This window comes from Mizuhopecten yessoensis, unplaced genomic scaffold (assembly GCF_002113885.1).
Source record: "Mizuhopecten yessoensis strain PY_sf001 unplaced genomic scaffold, ASM211388v2 scaffold9987, whole genome shotgun sequence".
NCBI classification, from domain to species: Eukaryota; Metazoa; Mollusca; class Bivalvia; order Pectinida; family Pectinidae; genus Mizuhopecten; species Mizuhopecten yessoensis.
Genome location: NW_018408322.1, coordinates 749,279 through 770,348, shown reverse-complemented (window position 1 = coordinate 770,348; position 21,070 = coordinate 749,279). Strand labels below are relative to the sequence as shown.

At 36.8% G+C, this 21,070-nt stretch overlaps 1 protein-coding gene across 1 annotated transcript in view; it reads right to left on the bottom strand.

Moving 5' to 3' along the window:
* LOC110459204 (eukaryotic translation initiation factor 5B-like) overlaps positions 1 to 21,070 on the bottom strand; it is an 87,523-nt gene that overhangs the window by 57,313 nt on the left and 9,140 nt on the right. The window contains exons 12-19 of the mRNA XM_021511345.1: positions 20,634 to 20,840; positions 20,198 to 20,352; positions 19,656 to 19,763; positions 15,663 to 15,773; positions 14,671 to 14,738; positions 13,251 to 13,392; positions 11,899 to 12,030; positions 11,384 to 11,566 (exon numbers count right to left, since the gene is read on the bottom strand). Coding sequence (XP_021367020.1) covers positions 11,384 to 11,566; positions 11,899 to 12,030; positions 13,251 to 13,392; positions 14,671 to 14,738; positions 15,663 to 15,773; positions 19,656 to 19,763; positions 20,198 to 20,352; positions 20,634 to 20,840 — 1,106 coding nt within the window. The remainder of the gene's footprint in view (positions 1 to 11,383; positions 11,567 to 11,898; positions 12,031 to 13,250; positions 13,393 to 14,670; positions 14,739 to 15,662; positions 15,774 to 19,655; positions 19,764 to 20,197; positions 20,353 to 20,633; positions 20,841 to 21,070) is intronic.

The window sequence follows — 21,070 nt, the reverse complement described above, 5'->3', positions numbered from 1 at the left end:
AATTTGGCAGGAAATAACTTAAACCATGACATTTTACATTTTGTTTGTGTCAATTACATAGGGGTCATTGTACATGTAAGTACTTCTCAAACTTTTTAGATTTCGCATTCAGTTTTTTCCTCAATGAAAATTTGATAGCTTGGTAAGTAAGTATACACATGATTGTATCAGTTATTTAGATTCGTGATTACAGGTATTGTGATTTTTAAGAATATCGAGACGACTATTGGTATCCATAGCAACACTTTGCGATCCATACAGGTACTCATATGCCAATTTGAGAGCATAGGAGATATACTTACTGCATATTGGAAAATGTTTGCAGCAGTTTAACTTTCAACTTTTCACTTCCACAATGAGGGTGAATTTATCATTTATATAAGTACACAGCATACAATATATAATAATTACAAAATTAACACCGGACAAACATGGATTTTATCAGCAAAGGGCGAATATTTGACTGAGCGAAAGTTTCCCAGCCTAAAAATCCATTCTAGTTAAAATACAGGTATGGGATGGACCTAATTAGGTAAAATTCCTGGGAATAAACATATTCATGATTTTTTATATTCATGATTAATTGTATATGCATATTCTGGTTCATGTGTAGCCATTAATATAAATATTCCGACTCATGTATTTTGGTAGAAACTGATTCTTCTGCAATTCTTCTGAATATTCAGATGTATAATTACTCTACTCATTACTGACTGGCCAACAGCTCTGAGAACAAGAGCAGGAGATACGGAGCCCACATCAATACTAGTGGGGAGAATGTTAATTTACTGAGAGTGTGTTTGAGTAGGTTTTCTACGTCAGTACAGAGCAGAAAGCTTTGTCGAAGAGAATGTTCTCCGAGCCCCATAGGTGATCAATGGTGAACCTACATCATAACACAAGTCTGTGTGGGTAATTGTAAAACAGAAGCTGGCAGTCTCTACAGGGACTCTTCATTGATGGAGGTGCATGAATGGAAAGCGAAGCTCTGGTCTGCCAACTGGCACACCGCCCACTAAAACCCACAAACCCTACCAGGTACAGAGAGGGTACAGTAAACATTACAACAGTACCAACTAAAACCCACAAACCCTGCCAGGTACAGAGAGGGTTCAGTATACATGACCCTACCAACCCTACCAGGGACAAAGAGGGTTAAGTATAAATAACAACCGTACCCACTAAACCCCACAAACCCTGCCAGGTACAGAGAGGGTTCAGTATACATAACCCTACCAACCCTGCCAGGTACAAAGAGGGTTAAGTATACCTAACAACCGTACCCACTAAAATCCACAAACCCTATCAGGTACACAAACGGTACAGAATATATATAACACCCCTACCCACTAAAATCCACAAACCCTATCAGGTACACAAACGGTACAGAATATATATAACAACCCTACCCACTAAAACCCACAAACCCTGCCAGGCACAGAGAGGGTACAGTATACATTACACCCGTACCAACTAAAACCCACAAACCCTGCCAGGTACAGAGAGGGTTCAGTATACATAACCCTACCAACCCTACCAGGTACAAAGAGGGTTAAGTATACATAACAACCGTACCCACTAAAACCCACAAACCCTATCAGGTACACAAACGGTACAGAATATATATAACAACCCTACCCACTAAAATCCACAAACCCTATCAGGTAGACATAGGGCAGAGTATACAACAACCCTACCCACTAAAACCCACAAACCCTATCAGGTACACAAACAGTACAGAATATATATAACCCTACCCACTAAAACCCACAAACCCTATCAGGTACACAAACGGTACAGAATATATACAACAACCCTACCCACTAAAATCCACAACCCCTATCAGGTAGACATAGGGCAGAGTATACAAAAACCCTACCCACTAAAACCCACAAACCATATCAGGTACACAAACGGAACAGAATATATATAACAGCCGTACCCACTAAAATCCACAACACCTAGCAGGTAGACATAGGGCAGAGTATACACCACCCCTACCCACTAAAACCCACAAACCCTATCAGGTAGACATAGGGCAGAGTATACAACAACCGTACCCACTAAAATCCACAACACCTATCAGGTACACATAGGGCAGAGTATACATCAAAACGCCACTAACTACAGAAAGGGTACAACACAGCTCACTTAACCCGAAAGGTTTCTATGTCAACTTTAAATTGTTGCCAGTAATGACCTCAAGGAATAAATAAAACAAAATCCAGTTAGAGGTGACCAATTGGGCACAGAAAAGTTAAAAGTGTCAAAGGAACTTGAAGATTTTTCAATGAAAACAAATAACCTTCTAACAGTATAATCTCTAGGCTGTGTTAAATCTGAAATATCTTCATTAGTTTAGTAGATATTTTCCCCCAAATTCACCCATTTGCAGCTCTCTTCAGGATTTGAAAGAGCCTTCATTTCTTTATCTCATTCATAATCAGGCCAAGCACCTTCTGAAAGAGCTGGAATTACAAAATGTTGTCCTGATGGATGCTGTAAAGATGATGCGAATTGCAATTAACATCCCCCCCGTCCTCCCTCCGAAAGTTCCTATTTTTTTCTTTTAAGTTTCTTATTTATAAAAACTTCAATAATGATAAATGTATAGGAGACAGGAAATCAAACAAGCTCTTGAAAATGTTTAATCCTACCGAATCCTGATGATTTGTTTTTTTGAAGTGAACCAATATATTATCTAATGATAACGAAATGTTAAATTTCAAAAGTTGTGATATCCAAGAGATGTAATTCTGCCACTTAAATCAGCATAGATAATGTTGTCCTGTCATTTTTATTTCCGCTTGCATTTGGTCCCAAGTGTGCCGATCAAAAGCCATCTACGGTAATGGTGGGCTATTTCCGCTTTATAATCTTTACAAATCCCAAACCCTCAACAAATCAAACTAACGTCCGTAATGCTTGCTCAATAAAAGAGATACCTTGCATCTTAGATAATCTACCAATAGCAGAAATTGCATTAGCCCTGTAATTCCAACTCAAACACAGGAGTCCTTTTAAGTTATGATTCGACCTTGATTCTGTTAGGACATATTGTGAACCAACAGATTTATGGCCGATGGTCAACATTCCTGGTCAAATTAGCTGAACATTATCTGCCTAGGACAGGAAATGGGACTGGTGGGTAGTGGTCAGATGAATGGTCATCGATAATGACCATCTGTGACCTAAATCCAATTATTGCTGTCGGTGATGTAATAGAACCCTGTTGTTGACTGTAGGGATTTCCTCCCAGCCCCAAAGGTCCTTAACACCCTAGGGTACTATCACAGGTCTCTAAAGGGCCCTTCCCATTTCACAGGACTTTAAATATTAGGGATAGACTCCTCAGTACACTGGCTACCAGCCCCTAAGTTTTTATGAAGAATTTATCAGCTGCATTTTACTAATAGCTTATCTCCCCCTAGTTTGAGAACTAAGGACATCCAAGTGCTCAAAACTATTTATATTTTCTTCTAAATATTTCAATATTCTAGAGACAAGGGGACAGTCTAGCTAACTCCCCAGAACATATAAATCTTTGTACAGTAAAACCTTGTTATATATACTGCCACCAGTTGTCAAGAAAAACTTAGGCATTATGATAGGGTTTAACGATGAATTGAGGGAAAAGTATAAAGGAAATAAAAAAAAATAAAAAAAATAAAACCCCAGAAAAAAAGGACCTTGATATATGTTTATGTTAAGCGAGTTGGAAAATCGAATGAGAGGCATAATATCTAGGTTTATTTATTTTTTGCTGATGGCTGTCAAAGACCGTAATGATGTTCTGATGACTTCCCATCTATTGGACCGAATTATGTAAACTGGATTAAATTTGCTGAAACTCCCGATTTGATGTTGTCTGGTCAACTCATCTTTTGAAAGACCGAAAAGTTTATCCTATTTTCCTGAATTCCTTAAATTATTTGATAATAACCTCCCACTTTATTCTCTCTTTACGTATGAAGATTTTAAAGATCAAAATACTTAATACAGTAGTGGTAAGTACTATAGTAAATAGCTCTGTTAGATAGCATCATCTCTGTGTGGAAAATAGCTATAACAAGTCGGTCAGCATGGTAAGGGGCCAACATGTGGTTCAGCCCCTTTAGGGAGTCATTGCCACACGTTGTATAACACGTGGGTCAGCCCCTTTAGGGAGTCATTGCCACACGTTGTATAACATGTGGGTCAGCCACTATATCGGTTAATGACACTGAGTAAGAAGTGGGGCAACTTCCATAGGGGTCAAAAACACTTTAACTTGTAGATCATCCCATTTAGGAGTTTATAACACTGTATACAAAGTGAATCAGCCCCTTTTCAGGCTCAATAACATTCAATGTATGGCATCTTGGTCAGCCCTTCTCTTTATGCAATAACTTGCATTGTATGATAACATATAAATAACATTGATTGTTTCAAAATGTGGATCAGCTTCCATAAGGGGCCAATAGTTCCTGATATATATTTCATTTCACATTTTTTTTTATTGAATATTGCATCTTATACAAATTTCAAATGGAATTGGGCAACAGGTGTAATGCCTATACAAGCCCTCTCCTGATATATATCAATCATGTTAGTCAATCTCTTTAGGGGTATATAAATCTTATTTTTCTAGCATGGAAGTTGGTCCGACTAGGTGAAAATGATATTCACTGTATAACAGGTGGATCAGCCCCTTTAGGGGTCAAAAACACTCAATGTATGAAATGTGGATCAGCCCCTTTAGACGTCAATTACACTCAATGTTGAACATTTTGATTAGCCCCTCTAGGGGCCAATAACACTCAATGTGTCCAGGGGTTAATAACACTCAATGTATATCACATGGATCAGCCCTTTAGGGGTTAATAACACTTAATGTATAACACATGGATAAGCCCTTTAGGGATTAATAACACTCAATGTATAACATATGGATCAGTCCATTAGGGATTAATAACACTCAATGTATAACACATGGATAAGCCCTTTAGGGATTAATAACACTAAATGTATAACACATGGATAAGCCCTTTAGGGATTAATAACACTCAATGTATAACATATGGATCAGTCCTTTAGGGGTTAATAACACTCAATGTATAGCATGTGGATCAGTCCTTTAGGGGTCAATAACACTCAATGTATAGCATGTGGATAAGCTCTTTAGGGATTAGTAACACTAAATGTATAACATGTGGATAAGTCCTTTAGGGGTTAATAACACTAAATGTATAACACATGGAACAGCACTTTAGGGGTTAGTAACACTCAATGTATAGCATGTGGATCAGACCTTTAGGGGTTAATAACACTAAATGTATAACATGTGGATCAGTCCTTTAGGGGTTAATAACACTAAACGTATAACATGTGGATCAGTCCTTTAGGGGTTAATAACAGTAAATGTATAACATGTGGATCAGTCCTTTAGGGGTTAGTAACACTCAATGTATAGCATGTGGATCAGACCTTTAGGGGTTAATAACACTAAATGTATAACACGTGGAACAGTCCTTTAGGGATTAGTAACACTAAATGTATAACACGTGGATCAGCCCTTTAGGGGTTAGTAACAGTAAATGTATAACACATGGATAAGCCCTTTAGGGGTTAATAACACTAAATGTATAACACGTGGAACAGTCCTTTAGGGATTAGTAACACTAAATGTATAACATGTGGATAAGTCCTTTAGGGGTTAATAACACTAAATGTATAACACGTGGAACAGTCCTTTAGGGATTAGTAACACTAAATGTATAACATGTGGATAAGTCCTTTAGGGGTTAATAACACTAAATGTATAACATGTGGATCAGTCCTTTAGGGGTTAGTAACACTCAATGTATAACACGTGGATCAGCCCTTTAGGGGTTAGTAACACTAAATGTATAACACATGGATAAGCCCTTTAGGGGTTAATAACACTAAATGTATAACATGTGGATCAGCCCTTTAGTGGTTAATAACACTAAATGTATAACATGTGGATCAGCCCTTTAGGGATTAATAACACTAAATGTATAACACATGGAACAACCCTTTAGGGGTTAGTAACACTCAATGTATAACACATGGATCAGTCCTTTAGGGGTTAATAACACTCAATGTATAGCATGTGGATCAGTCCTTTAGGGGTTAGTAACACTAAATGTATAACACATGGAACAACCCTTTAGGGGTTAGTAACACTCAATGTATAACATGTGGATCAGTCCTTTAGGGGTTAATAACACTAAATATATAACATGTGGATCAGTCCTTTAGGGGTTAGTAACACTAAATGTATAACACATGGATAAGCCCTTTAGGGATTAATAACACTAAATGTATAACACATGGAACAGCCCTTAAGGGGTTAGTAACACTAAATGTATAACATGTTGATCAGTCCTTTAGGGGTTAATAACACTCAATGTATAACATGTGGATCAGACCTTTAGGGGTTAATAACACTAAATGTATAAAATGTGGATCAGCCCTTTAGGGGTTAATAACACTAAATGTATAGCATGTGGATCAGTCCTTTAGGGTTTAATAACACTAAATGTATAACACATGGATAAGCCCTTTAGGGGTCAATAACACTCAATGTATAGCATGTGGATCAGTCCTTTAGGGGTTAATAACACTAAATGTATAACACATGGATAAGCCCTTTAGGGATTAATAACACTAAATGTATAACACATGGAACACCCCTTTAGGGGTTAGTAACACTAAATGTATAACATGTGGATCAGCCCTTTAGGGGCTAGTAACACTCAATGTATAGCATGTGGATCAGTCCTTTAGGGGTTAATAACACTAAATGTATAACACATGGAACAGCCCTTAAGGGGTTAGTAACACTAAATGTATAACATGTGGATCAGCCCTTTAGGGGTGAATAACACTAAATGTATAAAATGTGGATCAGCCCTTTAGCGGTTAATAACACTAAATGTAAAACAAATGGAACAGCCCTTTAGGGCTTAATAACACTCAATGCATAACACATGGAACAGCCCTTTAGGGATTAATAACACTAAATGTATAGCACATGGAACAGCCCTTTACGGGTTAGTAACACTCAATGTATGGTTAATAACACTCAATGTATAGCATTTGGATCAGCCCTTTAGGGGTTAATAACACTAAATGTATAACACATGGAACAGCCCTTTAGGGGTCAATAACACTCAATGTATAGCATGTGGATCAGCCCTTTAGGGGTTAATAACACTAAATGTATAACACATGGAACAGCCCTTTAGTGGTTAATAACACTAAATGTATAACACATGGATAAGCCCTTTAGGGGTCAATAACACTCAATGTATAGCATGTGGATCAGCCCTTTAGGGGTTAATAACACTAAATGTATAACACATGGATAAGCCCTTTAGGGGTCAATAACACTCAATGTATAACACATGGATCAGCCCTTTTTGAATCACCAAATGAAAACATCTTGCGGCAGATTCGAAAACAATAGGTCACAAACTATAAATTGTGTACTCTGCACCTATAAAACTATTTCTTTCAAACTGATTGGTGCTGATTTTAGCGACAAATAATTGTATTACGCGATTGTCGCTTGCGATAACCAGCTAAACATAAGACAAGTTACACCAAAGTCTGTTGTCGTGTGTACACGACAACGGGGATGAGACGGCCTATTATTTTGTCGTCTGTACACGACAACGGGGACCAGGATGACATATTGTTGTCGTGTGTACACACTAAATGTATAACATGTGGATCAGCCTCAGTCAATAACATCCACAGCATAAAAAGTTAGTAAGCAAACATAAGGAACAAATACAATATATTATGTATAAAGCAGAAAAAAAAAATATCAACAGAACTAAAAGAACCTAAGAATTTAATTCACTACATGCAAGGTTTCTAACTATTTCATGTTGGTAATAAAGTATAACTTACATGGGACAATATAAAGGTTAGTAATAACCATTAACCCCTTCTTTTTCCTTCAAGAAACACAATTTTCACAAAACCTTAATATATCATGAATACAGATTTAAAATATTACTGAACATTTCTAACTGACTACATATCTGTAATGTTTACACTATCTGTGATCCCCTGTGGTCAGTTTGAAGGCATGAGCCGATTATCAATGTGTAAACACCAACATTACACAATGTTCAGCCCTTGACCACTATCAGTCTTACCACAAATTGAGAAGGCAAACTTTCTCTATCTTTGGCTGAGATTACAGAGACAGTGTGACCTAGATGAAAATTCCTTACCATGCAAAAATATTCATTTGAGTATCAAGGACACTATTTGAAAGATTTTTGCTAGACTCTACTGCCTGTAATGATCTAGGGGAAGTAACTCTTAGAATCAACAGGAGAAACTTCTCCAGTAACAAATAAAGGGAGATAACTTTTTGTGTTACTTTTGGTAGCGTATATTTTATATCAATTTATTTCAATGCATCAAAGCTGTAACTAAAATAGAAAAAAGAAAAATACTTTCAAATCAACTTTTTCTTACAGGATAATTCTTTAGCTGTTTTGATTTATATCTTGTTTATTTTAATCCTTGATAATTAATCAACAACATTTTGTTTTTCAAAATGACTAAATATTTTGCAAGATTAAAAATACAAACTGCTTTTACTCTTGATTCCTTACAGCCTAATCATCCTAATGGTTATGAGTCTATGTCTGCTTCAGTAAAACTTTTCATATATTATAAGAAGTTGCTTATTATGTTCTGAAACTTGAACACCACTTGATCATGTGATGAATATATTTTCTTTTCTCGCATATCATTCAATTTGTGTTTCAGTGTTAAACACATACAAAATTCTTAAAATATCCTTATAAACAAACAAAAGATTAGTCAGAATGGAAGGAAATCCATTGACTGTTTTCTATGATAATAGTTTTCCTGACTTATTGCGATATATAGCAATGTTACACATTAACATAACACAAATTTTCTGCGAAAACAGGCTACTTTAGGTTAAACGTTTATCATAATTAGCCAGAATAAGTTTCAAGGGCCATAGCTCCCTGAAAAATAGATCAATCGTTCACACCTTTCTTCATGCACATCTACACATGGTGTACTTTCACTGTGTCAAGTTACGAAAAAATATCATATCAGATGTGAAAATGGACTCTGAAGTTTTTCATAATCTTAATATGAGTTTTGAATGTGTTATGTCCGGAAAACTGTCATCAGAAACATAATACAAATAAGTGTATCAAGAGAAATGGATATGTGAGTGGTTGTGTGTCGCAGCGATAGCACATTTGCCTTACGCCAAGGCGACCAGGGTTTGATTCCTTGATTGGAAATGGAAAGGTATGGGGTCACCTGCCCGACCATATGGGTTTTCTCCAGGTACTTTAGTTTCCTCGTACATAAAGACATCCTGCACGCTAACATCCAGGCCAACAAGAGTGATTTATATAAGTTGTAATAACTTGTTTCATAATTGTTGTGAAATAAATATAGCTTACAAGAGAAGCTCAAAAATTAATAAAATCACATGATATCAAACCAACTAAATAAGGCAAACTATCTTGGGGTTATCTATAGTCCTCCATAAATTAATGGTCATCATTGAAACTAATACTGGAAATATCACTCAGTGCTTGACTCAATGTGAATTAATATTTCTAGTAATGTAACCACAAGTATGTAATCTATTGCTGATTTAAATGCTATCATCAGATTAGTATTTACACAAGTTCAACAAAGACATTTTCTAGAAGTTTCAGTGAAAACAAAGTTCATGTAGGCACCCTTTGCTAAATCCTTTTTCTGACATCAACAAAAAAAAGGTTGATATCTTTTTTCTAGTATCTGGCCTTGGTTCTAAAATAATTCCACCAAATAGATTAATCCTAATTCAGCGTCCCATTATTCAAAGTAGTTTGATCATACTTTTATTGCAACTGGAATACAGGCAATTGGTATATGAAGTGCTATCCAGTCAATACTCACACTGAATTTAATCTTGGTCAAGGTGACTATTAAAAATTGCTTTTACTGATGACAAATTAAGTGCATAATGAGAAATAAAGTCACAAACAGAAATTATGAAAATTACTAAAAAAAGTAGGTCAAGGTCATCCATCTGTTCAAACTTAATGGCCCTATTTCTTGTTAAGACTACTGGCAAAATACCATCACCCTAGGCCTCATGGTTGTTCAGAAGAAGTTTTTTAAGGCTTAAACAAATTTGACCCTTGACCTTGCAAGTAATTAATTTGAGGGCATACTACTTGTCAAATACTAAAGGTCATATTAATGATTTTCAAGACTTGCACCAAACCTTAATCAATACTGACATTAATTGCAGGACAAGTACATATGCACTCTCTATTCTTCAAATGAGGAGCTAAAAAGGTGACCCATAGGGAATTCCACATTAAGAAATCAGGGATCAATCCAGGTTTTGGGGGAATCTACCCTTTTTCAGATTTGTTGGAAATTAAAATTTTGATACTAGGCTCTAGCATCATGAAGGAATACTTCATACTTTGGATAAATGTTTTGTCTGACATACATGTGTGCAGTATACTTCAATTTATAAACAATTTTAAGCTTAAAATTATAGAATTTTAGTTTGAATTATGTGAAGAAAATGTATATAATATGCAGTATTATGCATTTAAACTATTGAACTTTAAAGAAAACATATTAGAAAATATTTTGAAGAAAAAATGCTATTTTCTTGTCGAAGCACATTGGTGGAATTTCAAAGAACGGGAATTTTCTTCTGTAGGGGAAACTACTCATAAACAGTAATGAATCAAGTCTAGATTGATCCCAGAAAATCTTTTCTAAAATTAGCTCTATACACTTTCCTGAATATAATGTCAAGCAGGGAAAGTTTTATAAGACTCCAATGTCAAGTTATTGGTCACCCCAAGTCCCAGCCATGAAAAATGGTAGGCTATGATGAATTATTACATGCTGAACGGCCCACCAACACAGGAGAGATGACTCAGGTCATTAGGACCATACTATGATAAGAATTTTGTCGGTGGAGTATGTGAAGATGACTTGGGTACGTACCTCCATGAGGTGACTCAGATCATTAGGACCATACTATGATAGAAGTTTTGTCGGTGGAGGATGTGAAGATGACTTGGGTATGTACCTCCATGAGGTGACTCAGGTCATTAGGACCATACTATGATAGAAGTTTTGTCGGTGGAGTGTGTGAAGATGACTTGGGTACGTACCTCCATGAGGTGACTCAGGTCATTAGGACCATACTATGATATAAGTTTTGTCAGTGGAGTATGTGAAGATGACTTGGGTACGTACCTCCATGAGGTGACTCAGGTCATTAGGACCATACTATGATAAGAATTTTGTCGGTGGAGTATGTGAAGATGACTTGGGTACGTACCTCCATGACGGTAGCCTGAAGTTCAGTACAGTAAGACAGACGCTTGGCCAGCATGGTCTGTGACAGCTCACACAGCAGGGCAATCAGGTTACCCATCCCATCTCCTGAGTGGGCTGACGTCGGCACTAGAGAGATGTATTCTTTAGGGTTCTTGTTTTCAAAAAACAATGCTGAATTCAGGCCCTGTAATGAAGATAATTCATAAATGCATGCAGCACAATATATATTTTTTTACATTTTATTCTTTATTTCTCAGCAGCTAGTTTCATAAGGCTAAGAAATTATAGTTTTCATGTGGTATTGAAAGTGAAGTAATCACTGAAATATTGACAAAATCTTCTCAATTCTAACTTCATTTTACTGAACTTTTTATATCACCGTAGAAAAACTCCAGAATTTTTACTCAAACTTGAAAGTATTCCTATATAATTATGCTTAATATTTGCTGGTATTAAAAAATAGTGATTTTTTGTCAAAAAGCAAATATAGAGACATCAGACAATTAATTATCTTACCTGTTCAGCCATCTGTGTGATGACCTCGCGGGAACGCTTGTCGAACTCGCCCTTGGTTTGGGGATTCTGTTTCTTAATGACATTGACAATGTCTGTTTGAGGCATGGGTTTCCACTGATAAAGTCGGTCCACCTGTCAAAGTATATCACAGTCTTCAGAACAGATCCTGCTCATGAATTCATTCTGTTTGAGAATGAAGAACCCAGAAGACTGGATTTATAAATCAGAGAGGGTATTGCAGGCAATTTTCATATTTCAATACATTGCAATCTTTCGTATTCCTAGAATTTCTATTGATTGAGAATGATTTTATGTAGATGTTCATAACATGAGCACGAGTTGAGCAACTTCCAATGGTAAACTGAAAATTATTCGCAAGCTTCAGCATAAAATCCCAAAAGTTAGTTGAAAATTATTGCAATATATTGCCAACCCCTATTTGTAAATATGATATATTAGACAATATTAAAAAATAAATCATGATTAAACAAGATATAAGAAATTAAATATTTGTTTCCCCCCTAAAAATACCATTTAAAAGACTAAAACATTCCCATTAATCAAGATCAATCAACAAGGTATTATGTTTAAACGTTAGACATTACACTGTCATTTATATATAAAAAAGAACAAGATGAAAACATTTTTTTCCTGAATTTGAGAATTGTGAACAGATTTTTTTGGGGAAAAATAGCACTACTTTCCATTTGAAATGGGGTCAAAATGGACTGATAACAAAGTGTGTTAAATATTATGATAAAAATAATAATTAGTGAGAAAATAATTTAAATTCTATCCTATGAAAATATTTTTGATGGAATATATAACCAATATCACTAATTTAACTGAATGATTCAAATCTCATCCTTCACTCTCAGTGTACTTTGTGAAGGTATGTATAGCATCATTTTATTGAAATGGAAAGATTTTCTTCATTTTAACTTCATTTTGGGAAAATAAAGCACTTTTGTTACTTCAATCTCAGTTTATTTCCAATCTAAATTTACACCAGCCTGTTCCGACATGAAATGGAAACGTTTAGCATTATTTTATTGGAAAGGGAAGATATTCTTCATTTTTCTTTCATTTTGGAAAAATGTTACACTATTTTCACTAGGGAAGTAGTCTGTATTCAGTCGCAACAAGAATCACTGGCGCTGTTTGTTTTATGACACCTCACAATAAAGGATCTTATTGTATCAGGGTTTTTTCCTAGCAACCTTTCACCCATTACCGTGGTATATATACTTATATATGTATGTTTTCCACCAAAATACTGATCATTTAAGGGGGTCTTGCTGATAAGTTCAAGTAAAATGTTACTATATCACATGACCGCTAGTTTATCTTACCTTATTGAGGGCAATAATAAAAGGTGTTTTACGCAGCTTAAGGAGGTTGATGGACTCGATTGTCTGAGGTTCAAGGCCATGCATGATGTCCACAACCAGAATAGCAATATCACAGAGTGAGGATCCACGGGACCGTAGGTTACTGTACAGAAATAAACCATGTTAAGTCTACTATAGCAATATCACAGAGTAAGGATCCTCGGGACCGCAGGTTACAGTACAGAAATAAACCATGTTAAGTCCTCTATAGCAATATCACAGAGTGAGGATCCTCAGGACCGCAGGTTACTGTACAGAAAGAAACCATGTTAAGTCTACTATAGCAATATCACAGAGTGAGGATCCTCACGACCGCAGGTTACTGTACAGAAAAAAACCATGTTAAGCCTACTATAGCAATATCACAGAGTAAGGATCCTCGGGACCGCAGGTTACAGTACAGAAATAAACCATGTTAAGTCTACTATAGCAATATCACAGAGTGAGGATCCTCAGGACCGCAGGTTACTGTACAGAAATAAACCATGTTAAGTCTTCTATAGCAATATCACAGAGTGAGGATCCGCGGGACCACAGGTTACTGTACAGAAATAAACCATGTTAAATCTACTATAGCAATATCACAGAGTGAGGATCCTCGGGACCGAAGGTTACTGTACAGAAATAAACCATGTTAAGTCTTCTATAGCAATATCCCAGAGTGAGGATCCTCGGGACCGCAGGTTACTGTACCGATATAAACCATGTTAAGTCTACTATAGCAATATCCCAGAGTGAGGATCCTCGGGACCGCAGGTTACTGTACAGAAATAAACCATGTTACGTCTTCTATAGCAATATCACAGAGTGAGGATCCGCGGGACCACAGGTTACTGTACAGAAATAAACCATGTTAAATCTACTATAGCAATATCACAGAGTGAGGATCCTCGGGACCGAAGGTTACTGTACAGAAATAAACCATGTTAAGTCTGCTATAGCAATATCACAGAGTGAGGATCCTCGGGACCGAAGGTTACTGTACAGAAATAAACCATGTTAAGTCTACTATAGCAATATCACAGAGTGAGGATCCACGGGACCGTAGGTCACTGTACAGAAATAAACCATGTTAAGTCTACTATAGCAATATCACAGAGTGAGGTTCCGCAGACCCTCAAGTCAATGGATGATTAATTTATTACTCCATATAAATCGTATATCTCGAGTCATCTGATGGGGGAAAAATCTGATAAAAAGAGAAGCGGACTTAACTATCACAGACATACTAAAGGCCCCCCAAAAAAAATATAGGGTTAAAATGACATTTACCAGAAAGACTCTACAAGATAAGTTGAATTGACTGTAGACCTACAGAAACTAAGACATATCGGTACTACAGGACAGAAAACTTAAAATTGAGGTTTAAAATTACATTTACCTGAAAGACTCATGGCCTGGTGTATCAATGATTAATAATCCTGGTACTTTTAATTCCTTCTTCGAAAACTGAAACAAAAGAGTACAGTTATGATGTTAGGTTCTACCACACTGCAATTCCTGAATGTGGTAACGCATCAATATGAGTAAAGACTGACATCATGATTAATCTATTTCAAGGAAATTTACATTTTTTGTGATTAAAAGGAAATTGTGCAGATTTTACATGAAATTCAATATTCAATTCTTTTAATAATCAGATAAAAGTGAAATCATTCCTTCCAAAAATGTATGTTTCTAACAATTGTTTTTTCAATTTTAGTGATTTTGTTTAATATAGATTTTCCATTCCAAAGAATATGCAAATTCTCAACAATTCAAAGATCATATTCAGAATGGAGAAATAATTTAAAGACTAGACATTTTTTGCCTTTTTTGCCCTCTGCAATGAGGGCAAATTTATCATGAAAGTAAATAATATATATGCTTTTTACATGTAAAGGGCAAAATAAACCCTGGGTGAATATGGATTTTACTGATGAAGGGCAAATATACAGTATGAAGAGGTTTGTATGCAAATGACTCTGACAGTCATGGTATGGACCTCAGGAAAACATTAGATACTCTATCATGATCTGATATTACTCCAACAATGTTAGAGGTATTACCAGCAGCCCCTTATGTTATAGGGGTAGATCTGATAACAGACATTACGATCAAGAAAATCTATACAGTGATTGAAAGCTTTGACCTTGGCAGTTCAGAACAGAGAGTGAAACCTTTGAAGTACCAAAAGTACACATGAATCCATTCACACTTTTAGCTCTGACAGATGAAATGATTGGATGGATGGATGGAAAAAGAAGAAAGATGGCCAGAAGACCAGATGGGTAGACAGAATGAATAGATGGAAGGACAGATGGAGTACAATCTAAGAGTCCCTGCCAGTTGGGGGATGATTAAACGAAATAATACATGACTGATGACTTTTACCTCTTTACACATTTTAGTCTGATCCCTGATAGCATGCTCAGGAACATTTGTAGCACCAATTTGTTGGGTTATCCCCCCTGCTTCACCGTCCTGGACATTGGTTTTCCGCAGCTGTTGGAAAGATGCACAAAAAAGCAAAATGTATATATATTTATACAAACAATTTATTTACATACATGACATCCTTCAACACATGGGAAGAGGAAGGAATTAGATAATTGTAATTTGGAACCTGTTGTCCAGCTGAGCATGGTTACTCAAGCCAGTACCAATGCAGTTACTGGGAAATTACTAATTTTCATGTTTTTTTAGTTTACTTGATTTATGGATAATCTTCATACAAATTCATAGGTCCAAGAGGTAATTATAAGTTTGATATAAAGCAATTCTCTGTTTGAGTGGGCACTTATAATGTACCCATGTCTATGCAATGATGTTTTGTCAGGAAACCACAAAATTTAGGCCCTACAAAAATATCAGTTTTCATAGTATTTTTTAAAATGGAGTGTAGGTGACTATTTTTTTTTTCTTCATTCAAATGTTAAGTTTGTTTTTTCACATAATATCAAAAGAAAACAATACAATTACAAAGAACAATGGTCACCAATATTGACAAAAAGTTGCAACTTTCCAAGATATTGTCACAGCTTACAAACTAGGGGAGATGACTGTTCATTTCCAATTTTCTGCACACTGCCAATCCAATTTGCTAACTTTAATATAATAATTGTTCATCGAGTAATTCATGCAAACCAGCCCATCTTGTACATAGGTGAATAGATTATCTACTTGTTAAGTCCCTGCAGGTAGGGCGTAAGAATTGTACCTGCTGCCCCCATTGCATGATCGTAAGAGGCCACTAAAGGACTATGTATGGTTTGGGCCTTTTTTGGCCCCCAAATCCATCAAAATAAAAAAACTGCAATAGAACTTTCAAACAAATGTTTCTTTAATTTTGAATACTTCCCCAATACTATTATGTAAACATTTATTTGTGTTTTCAATTTTGGCTGCCATGGTAACCAGGTCATATTTGCATAAATTATTGAAATTTGATTATTCAGTCAATTTTGACAGGTTTTCACCTAGTTTTTCACTTAGCTACCATAGAGCTCACTCTTGAACAAACTTTATATTTCTCCTGAAGATGTATAACTGGTGCCTACACATTATCCTTTGATATTAAGTTTGTTCAAGCATGCGCTCTATATTTTCTAGGAGAAAAACTATGCAAAGTATCACAATATTCACTCAATATTCAATTTTTTCTAATTTATGCAAATTTGAACTTGTTACCATGGTAACAATAATTAGAAATATAAATAAATATTATCATAACAGTATTTGGGAAGTATTCGAAATTAAAGAAACAGTCATTTCAAAGTTCATTTAAAGGTTTTGAAATTTGATGCATTTGGGGCCAAAACAAGCCCAAACCATACAAAGTCCTTTGGGAACTTATTTCTTCTCCCTAATGTCTCCCTTGACAATGCCTTACTTTTGGCCTTTAGTCGAGTGTTTGCCCCTGTGAGGAAGGCTTTGGGTTCTGTCCCCTGGCTGAGATATACCAAGTATAGAGTCTGTAAAAATGGTAGTTTCTACTTCTGCTTAACGCTTAGCAATTTAGGAGTGGGATGACTGGTTCGCCCGTTGTCAGTATAATGTGACCGGGTGGGGTGTCCTGCTGGGTGTTTTTGGCAGTAGGTTTCAGGGAGGTAGCACTATAAAGTCGGCATCAGTTCCGCACTATCGCAAGGAGACAAACACGAACATGTGGCAGCCTCCCAAAATACACACGCATACACTAAACGCATGCATCTTGCACACAGGGGAGGCCGTCCTTAAATGACCATAGCTTTTGATAAGACGTTAAACAATACTAAACCAAACCAAACCAATTCTACTTGTTACTCAGGTGGCTGGATTATATCTACTGGGAATGACAGTGGCTGGATTATTTCTACTGGGAATGACAGTGGCTGGATTTTATCTACTGGGAATGACAGTGGCTGGGTTATATCTACTGGGAATGACAGTGGCTTGATTATATCTACTGGGAATGACAGTGGCTTGATTATATCTACTGGGAATGACAGTGGCTTGATTATATCTACTGGGAATGACAGTGGCTTGATTATATCTACTGGGAATGACAGTGGCTTGATTATATCTACTGGGAATGACAGTGGCTGGGTTATATCTACTGGGAATGACAGTGGCTTGATTATATCTACTGGGAATGACAGTGGCTGGATCATATCTACTGGGAATGACAGTGGCTGGGTTATTTACTGGGAATGACAGTGGCTGGGTTATATCTACTGGGAATGACAGTGGCTTGATTATATCTACTGGGAATGACAGTGGCTGGATTATCTACTGGTAACTAAGGTAGCTGGATTATCTACTGGGAATGATGGTGGCTGGATTATTTACTGGAAATGACAGTGGCTGGATTATCTACTGGGAATGAAGGTGGCTGCATTATCTATTGGGTATGTAGATGGCTGGATGATCTACTGGGAATGTAGATGGCTGATGGCTGGATGATCTACTGGGAATGTAGATGGCTGGATGATCTACTGGGTATGTAGATGGCTGGATTATCTACTGGGAATGACAGTAGCTGGATTATCTACTGGGAATGACAGTGGCTGGATTATCTACTGGGAATGACAGTGGCTGGATGATCTACTGGGAATGACAGTGGCTGGATGATCTACTGGAAACGACAGTGGCTGGATGATCTACTGGAAACGACAGTGGCTGGATGATCTACTGGTAACTTAGGTGGCGGGAATGAAGGTGGCTGGATTATCTACTGGGAATGACAGTGGCTAGATTATCTCCTGGGGATGAAGGTGGCTGGACTACTACTGATAACTAAGGTGGCTGGATTATCTACTGGGAATGACGGTGGCTGGATTATCTACTGGGAATGACAGTGGCTGGATGATCTACTGGTAACTTAGGTGGCTGGATTATCTACTGGGAATGATGGTGACTGGATGATCTACTGGGAATGATGGTGGCTGGATTATCTACTGGGAATGACGGTGGCTGGATTATCTACTGGGAATGACAGTGGCTGGATGATCTACTGATAACTTAGGGAGCTGGATTATCTACTGATAACTAAGGTGGCTGGATTATCTACTGGGAATGACGGTGGCTGGATTATCTACTGATAACTAAGGTGGCTGGATTATCTACTGATAACTAAGGTGGCTGGATTATCTACTGATAATGATGGTGGCTGGATTATCTACTGGGAATGATGGTGGCTGGATAATCTACTGGGAATGAAGGTGGCTGGATTATCTACTGGGAATGACGGTGGCTGGATTATCTACTGGGAATGACTGTGGCTGGATTATCTCCTGGGAATGATGGTAGCTTGATTATCTCATGGGAATGACGGTGGCTGGATTATCTCCTGGGAATGACGGTGGCTGGATTATCTCCTGGGAATGACCATGGCTGGATTATCTACTGGGAATGAAGGTGGCTGGATAATCTCCTGGGAATGACGGTGGGTGGATTATATACTGGGAATGACGGTGGGTGGATTATCTCCTGGGAATGACGGTGGCTGGATTATCTACTGGGAATGTCGGTGGCTGGATTACTACTGATAACTAAGGTGGCTGGATTATCTACTGGGAATGACGGTGGCTGGATTATCTACTGGGAATGACGGTAGATGGATTATCTACTGGGAATGATGGTGGCTGGATTACTACTGATAACTAAGGTGGCTGGATTATCTACTGGGAATGATAGGGGCCGGATTACTCCCGGTAACTCAAGTGGCTGAATTATCTACTGAAAAAAAGCGTTTGTGAACAAGAGTGATTGGATTATCCACTGGGGAACATAGGTGGATGGATTAGTAAGTTCCAATAAAGAAGTTATATATAAACGGAAACAGCAAACTTGCTGCTTTAATGATGGCTATGATAACATTAGTTACTGCATCAAATCCCATCTTACCTTATCCAGAATCTTTGTTTTACCCGTGTCCACATGTCCAAGTACACACACAACAGTAGACCTCAGCACATCTGTTGAACGCTGCTTCTCTGCCTCTTCTCTCCGTTTCTATTAAAAAAAGTATAAATACAACAAAGGTGGTCTGAAGAGAGAAATAGAATAAAAGGTGACACAAATGTATTGGAAAATGAATTAAAATTTGACCATGTAGATTTGCTGCATTTATTCTGGGATCAACTTTCATTTTAGAACTCAATAGCTATCAAATTAAACCCTATATTCCGCCCTATTTATTGCTGTTTCTCAGAATCATGGAAGATTTATTTCAGACTTGAGAATTTTAAATTTTAAAGATGTTTAATTGTTTAATTCCATATCAAACACAGCTGTAGAATATAATATCAAAGTTATACTTTATACAAAAACGATGTACATCTTTATACACAAACAATGTACATATTAAAACAAGCAACAATATATTATATATTAAATTGTGGAAAAAATCATTTATCTCAACTATACTGAACCTATAGATTCATTACCATAATGCGATCCCTGGCACGTTCTACTGGGGTCAAATCATCATCTTCACTTTCTTCTTCTGTGCTACTCTCTTCCTCCTCCTCTTCTTCGTCATCTTCCTCTTCACTCTCCTCGTCACTTTCCTCTTCTATTTCTTCTTCCTTCTCTTCTATGACTGAAATAATATTTCAATTGCAGGTTGGTAAAATAGATAATGAAATGATTAAGTTGCTGGTTCAGTGGTACTTCTTGGATTGTTACCCACACTCCCTAAAAATTAAAATTCAGACCCACCAAAATAGTCATTCACAGTATTTGAATTTTCTCTATTTCAAAAATAGTGATCTGCCACTTTCCAAGGGTGCAGAGAAGACAGGTGTATCAAGAGACGAGCCCTTGGATTTAAAAGATGACACCTAGATATACAAGATTTTTTCATTAATATTTATCACTTACCTGGCTCTGTTGTTTTCTCTACTTCCTTTTCCTCTTCTTTTTTCTCTTCATCCTCTGCATCCCAAGCATCCTTCGTGTCATCCTCTGCATCCCAAGCATCTGCCACTTCCTCTGTTTCTTTTTCCTCCTTTTTCGTTTCTGGTTCTGGGGTTTTCTCTTCTATAGAGACTGAAGGCGACACCTCTTCTACTGGTGATGGTGTATCCTCTGTATTATGAAAGCAAAATCAGGTCAAAGGTCAAATGGTTGAATGGAGCAAGGCAACATCCAGAGGCTAATCTGTGATAATACCAAAACCCATAGGCATTTTTATTTAAATTTATGCTCTAGTTGACTATTCTACGAGACATTGTCTTGTTTGACATGTAGAACCTTTAAACATATTTAACCCCTCAACAAAACATTTCAAGTGGGTAAAAGTTATTTATTTTAAGAAA